The 5,491-nt window shown below is 36.2% G+C and overlaps 1 protein-coding gene across 1 annotated transcript in view; it reads left to right on the top strand.

Moving 5' to 3' along the window:
* Nucleotides 1–5,491, top strand: part of LTN1 (listerin E3 ubiquitin protein ligase 1) — a 135,362-nt gene that overhangs the window by 79,209 nt on the left and 50,662 nt on the right. Inside the window, exons 7-10 of the mRNA XM_042781334.1 lie at nucleotides 869–1,042; nucleotides 1,575–1,765; nucleotides 2,498–2,633; nucleotides 3,886–4,689. Coding sequence (XP_042637268.1) covers nucleotides 869–1,042; nucleotides 1,575–1,765; nucleotides 2,498–2,633; nucleotides 3,886–4,689 — 1,305 coding nt within the window. The remainder of the gene's footprint in view (nucleotides 1–868; nucleotides 1,043–1,574; nucleotides 1,766–2,497; nucleotides 2,634–3,885; nucleotides 4,690–5,491) is intronic.

Below are 5,491 nucleotides of genomic sequence, written 5' to 3'. Positions count from 1 at the left end.
CCTTGTTTCTCCTGCTTTATCTTGCTTTTTTTGTGTGGACTGTGATGCTCTGTTGTCTCTGAGGCATTGTAATGTTTTTGTGTTTATATTTAATTGGTGATTGTATGTTGGAGTGACTTGCCCACTCTTTTCGTTTTCTTTGTTTTGTTTGTACGTTATGTAAGCAAGCAGAGTACTGTGCTCCTGTATTCACTAGTTGACAGCACTTATACACTCACCACCTGTCTTCTTTCCTATTGTCAACCTCTGGTATGTCCCTGCCAACCTTAGCAAACAGACAGAGCCTATACTTAGGTCCCTGGGATCTGAATGAAAATGCTGTCACTTTAAAATCCAAAATGTTTGCCACTTGTAAAGATCCAAAATGGCCACTGCTTGTAAACATTCAAAATGGCTGCAACCTCGGTCACTTTAAATATCCAAATGGCCACTGCTTGTAAACATTCAAAATGGCTGCGCCCTCCAGACAGCGGAAAGTTAACAGCTCAGGTTGTCTCCCTCCTTGCTGTTTCCCTTCCTTGTCATAGGCCACCAGTGCAGTCATCCCTGCAGCCCTTGGTGACCGGGGTTGATCTTTAGGTCAGTTCTCAGGTCCCAGCACCACTTGGAAATATTCAGGCTGTTGGTCCCACCAGAGTAGCTGACAGTATGCAGTGCCGACCATCTCTGTACTCACTGTTTTCATTCAGGTTTTTCCGTTAGTTGGTGCTTAATTCACTTCTGTATAGTTCCTTTCATAGCTCAGGGCTCCAGAATTATCTCTGTATCTCTGTCAATTGGTTTTTCTTTTCTTTGTCAAAGAGGGTCTGTGTCACTTGTCCGCCTGTTCCTCCATCTTACCAGAAGTCCCCTCCATTTCTTCTTTTAGATCCGCTCAGCTTATTTTGAATTAGTGTCTGCTTTGTGCCAGCGTATTCCACAGTTGATGAAAGATGAAGCATCCAAAGTCAGTCCATCTGTTCTACTTAGCATTGATGATAGTGACCCTGTTGTTTGCCCGGCTCTCTGGGAAGCTGTACTTTATACACTTACAACTATTGAGGTATGTAAGAGAGGTACATTTAATACATTTGGAATACTTGTTTTCTTAGTTACATTTTAGAAGCTCTGGATATTATATAAGAGAGGGCTTATCAGAGTGTAAGATCTAATATTTACTAGAAAAATGCTTTCTTAGAAATAAAATACTAAATTTAAAACTTGTTGTAAGTCTTAAACTGAGTATAAAATGGCATAAGGTTTTCATTTTTTATTTTTTGGCCCAATGCAATTAGCATATTGAAATCTTGCATTTAAGATTAAATACTGCTTTTAGAAAGCAGATGTTATAGGAATCTCTTAAATCAAATAATGATTTCTGATCAATATTTTCCCAGAAGTGTGTGGAATGCATGCATACTATATTAAATATATTTCTTATAATTTAAGAGTTTTAGTTTTTAATGATACTGAAATTACAGACTCTTACGATAAAATAATTGATTTTTATCTTTGAGAGTCCATATGTTTTTCTCTTAATGGGAAAAACATGCTTTATGTTTTGTTACTACTTTTAAACTCTTTTCTTTGGCTAGGACTGTTGGATTCATGTAAATGCAAAAAAAAGTGTGTTTCCCAAGCTGTCAGCTGTGGTTCGTGAAGGTGGTCGGGGCCTGGCTACTGTTATATGTCCTTATCTTCTTCCATTTATTAGCAAACTCCCTCAGTCGATTACAGATCCAAAGTTGGATTTCTTCAAAAATTTCCTCACTTCTCTAGTTTCAGGGTAAGAAATTTAAATTTTTGATTTTTAAAGCAAAAGAGATTTTCTTGTTGCCATAAATAGTAAGATGGCATACTAATCTTAATCTTTCTTATTTATATTTCCCCAAATTGTTTTGCTATTCATTAAACACTTTAAATACTTCAGACATTTACAATTTTATTTCTTTCATTGGACCAGGGCTTCAGTGGTAGTACCAGCAGAAAGTTAAAGATGGTAACATTCTTAGGTGAAAATAGGCTACTTTTCACATGAATGATATTTTTGCATTTTGATTCAGACAAATGCCCAAATACAGAAGATGGACCAGTGCAGTTATAACTTCCATGAGGTTAAATATGATAATTATTCAAATTCACACATAAAAAATTATTTAGATGCATTTTATTAAGCTTATAAAAGGTACACAGTTTTATTGATTAAAAAATTTTTTTTTCTACTATATATCTTTATTTGGTTAAATTCTGTGTTCTAAGTTGGCACATTGATGAATAGGAAATATCTTTTTTGCTTTCCCAAAACATTTTTGAAAATAAGATTTTTTCACAGTTCATCAAGTTTGTGTTCCAGTCAGAATATGTTGGTTGTTACTAGTTTTTAGTTGGAAAGTTTTATTAAACATATTGTTTAAACATACTGTGTTTTAGTAATGACTTTCCAGTGACTTATTTTCATGTTTTGAGCTGCTTATTTTTTTCGTGGACGCATAAGCTGCAGTTGTCTATTATGTTTTAGGCTTTCAACAGAGAGAATCAAAACCAGTTTCTCGGAGTGTTCAGCTGTAGCAACTGCTTTTTTTGAGTGCTTACGCTTTATAATGCAGCAATACCTAGGTGAGGAAGAGATGGAAAAGATGCTCGTCAATGATCAGGTATTTATAATGTAAAAATGACCAGTGCCTTTGTATACTAACTAAAAAATCAAGCTCATTGTGCCTTGTTGACATGTTTGTTAATTAGTATACTTTGTAAACGTTTCACATTTATAATTTAAAAATTGAGTAATATGTACTTTTGGCCATATATATTAAAATTCTATATAATCAGTTGCTAGCATAATAAAGTACCTGAGGACTAATCAGTCTTTGGTTGTAAAATCCCTGGTTATTTTAGAGCTGTGCAGTGCAAAAGCACAATTTATAAGATGTTATTTGCCAGCTTTTTAAAATTTAAAGTATGCAGTAAACATCTTATTCTAAAATACTCAAGGACAATAATCCTTTTGTAAATAATTGGCTTTGACTTTTAGAACCAATGATGAGAATACATTCTGGAATATGGTTCATTATAGTAAGACATTAATTGATGAGATTACAGAAGCCCAGGTCCTAGTTGATGCCTTAGATTATTAACATTTCTTAGATTTGTAATTTAAGAAAAAGGACTCCATCTATGAGCCTGAGTTGTTATTCATAGTGGCTTAAATCATATCTTAGATTTCCCCTGGGTGATGCAGATAGTTAAAGCTCATGACTACTAATTGAGAGTTTGGAGATTCTAGTCCACCTTGGAAGAAAGGCCTGGTGATCCAATTCCAAAACATCAGTCATTGAAAACACTAGGGAGCATGGTTCTACACTGATGCACATGGGGTTGCCACGTGTCATAGTTGCCTTGACAGTAAGTGGTATCAGGCAAAAAAGCAAAAAGCTTGATTAAGCTCAGAAGATGCAAAGAATATTGGATTATTCATTAAAGAGTAAGAAGCTTGGTCAATTATATCATTAAAAGAAGTAATTCGGGTAGAACCAAACCAAACTTACTGCCCTCAAGTCAGACCCAACTCATAGCGACCGCTCCTTGGGTTTTTGAGGCAGTATCTCTACGGAAGTAGATTGCCCAACCTTCCTTCTGAGGAGTGGCTGATGGGTTTGAACTGCTGGCCTTCTGGTTAGCAGTCAAATGCCTTAGGCACTACGCCACTAGAGCTCCCAATTCAGGTAGAATGCAGTAAAATTATTAAGCTTTTTATATGATATGTAAATAATTTTCATGTTAACTTTTGAGGAGGAGGAAAATACATATTTTTTAATAATTAAATAATAGGAAATTTCAGTGCCTTATAAATATCTTGTTTAAATTTTTATTTTTCTCTAAAACAATTTTGTAATGTATCTTTTTCAGTTGATCCCTTTTATTGATGCAGTTCTCAAAGAGCCGAGATTGCAAAATGGCCAACTATTTGACCATTTAGCAGAAACTTTAAGTTCCTGGGAAACCAAGGCAGACATGGAAAGAGATGAGGAAACAGCTCACAACTTGGAGAAAGTATTGTTGAATTTCTGGCAAAGCCTGTCAGAGATCTGTGTTGAGAAAATTAATGAGCCAGAGGCTGATGATAAGTCTGTTGTGGGTGTATCTAGCCTGTTACAGGTTCTTCACAAGCCAAAGAGTGCATTGAAGACAAATAAAAAAAAAGTTGGTAAAGTTAGATTTGCTGATGAGATACCTGAAAACAAAGAGAACGAAAAAGTTGTATCTTCAGAAGGAGAGAACAGTGAAGGCTCTGAATCAGTGACTGAACCTCTCACTCATAATCCTTCAGAGCTTGTATCTAGTCTAAGGGAAAAACCTTTGGAAGACTTAGTCTGTAAACTAGCAGAGATGAGTATTAATTATGTCAATCAACAAATGTCAGAGCAACATCTAAGGTTTCTTTCCACTCTGCTTAACACCTTCTCATCAAGCCAGGTGTTTAAAGTGCTACTAGGTGACAAAAAACAGAATATTGTCAAAGGCAAATCTATTGAAATAGCTAAGCTTGCACAAAAAAATCCTGCGGTGCAGTTTTTATATCAGAAACTAATTGGTTGGCTAAATGAAGATCAAAGGAAGGATGCTGGTTTTCTGATAGACATTTTATACAGTGCTCTCCATTGCTGTGACAGCAATACAGAAAGAAAGGATATCTTGAATGATTTAACACAGGTAATACTGTTATATATCATTTTAAACTAGAATGATTTACACTAGCACAACTATTTTAAGAATAGATGAGTAGAATGAGATTTTTATAGGCATCATTTTTTTTTTTTTTAATTGTGTTTTGGGTGCTGATTTACATAGTAAACTTGTTTCACATTCAACAGTTAACGCACATCTGATTTCACAGCCCTGATTACCATCCCCAACTGTAAAAAACTCTCCTCTTCACTTCCCCCTGTGACCGACCACCCCCTCCTTGTGCCCTTCTCATTCATGCATTCCTGTCTGTCCAGCTTTCCCTCTATGTGAGTGCTACCCCACTGATTTCTCATGGCTGATCGATCCAAGGGGTGCATCTCCCTAGAGCTGGTGGGTGTGTCAACCTGGGGTAGGTGTTCTGTATGTGGGTCTTTCTACTTTTGGGCTGAGAGCCAATCCATGTAAGTGAGTCCATTTCTAGGCCCAAGGGTAACCTGGGGCTATAGTCTCAGGGTTTCTACCAGTCTCTCTCTGACTGACAATTTTGGTCATTTTTGCATTTTTTAATTTTGTTCCACATTTGTCTTCCCACTCTATCCAGGATCTCCAGATTTGATCCCTTTCTGAGCAATTTGGCATTGGTAGCCAGTTCTGGTCTAAGGTCATGGAGGCCCGAGGTTGGGTTGTGGGTTGTTTCTTGATTAAAAATGTCAGTTTAAAGATAAGCAGTGTATTCTTCTCATTGGGGAAGTGTATGAAATTTCTCGATAAGTGTTGAGTAAATGTGTTAAAATGACAAAAGCTTGGTAATAGAAGTGTGAGTACT

The sequence above is a fragment of the Orycteropus afer genome, unplaced genomic scaffold (assembly GCF_000298275.1).
Source record: "Orycteropus afer afer isolate SDZICR_OR568_19922 unplaced genomic scaffold, OryAfe1.0 scaffold00108, whole genome shotgun sequence".
NCBI classification, from domain to species: domain Eukaryota; kingdom Metazoa; phylum Chordata; class Mammalia; order Tubulidentata; family Orycteropodidae; genus Orycteropus; species Orycteropus afer.
Note: the sequence above shows the minus strand (reverse complement) of the source record. Positions and strands in the feature narration are given on the sequence as shown.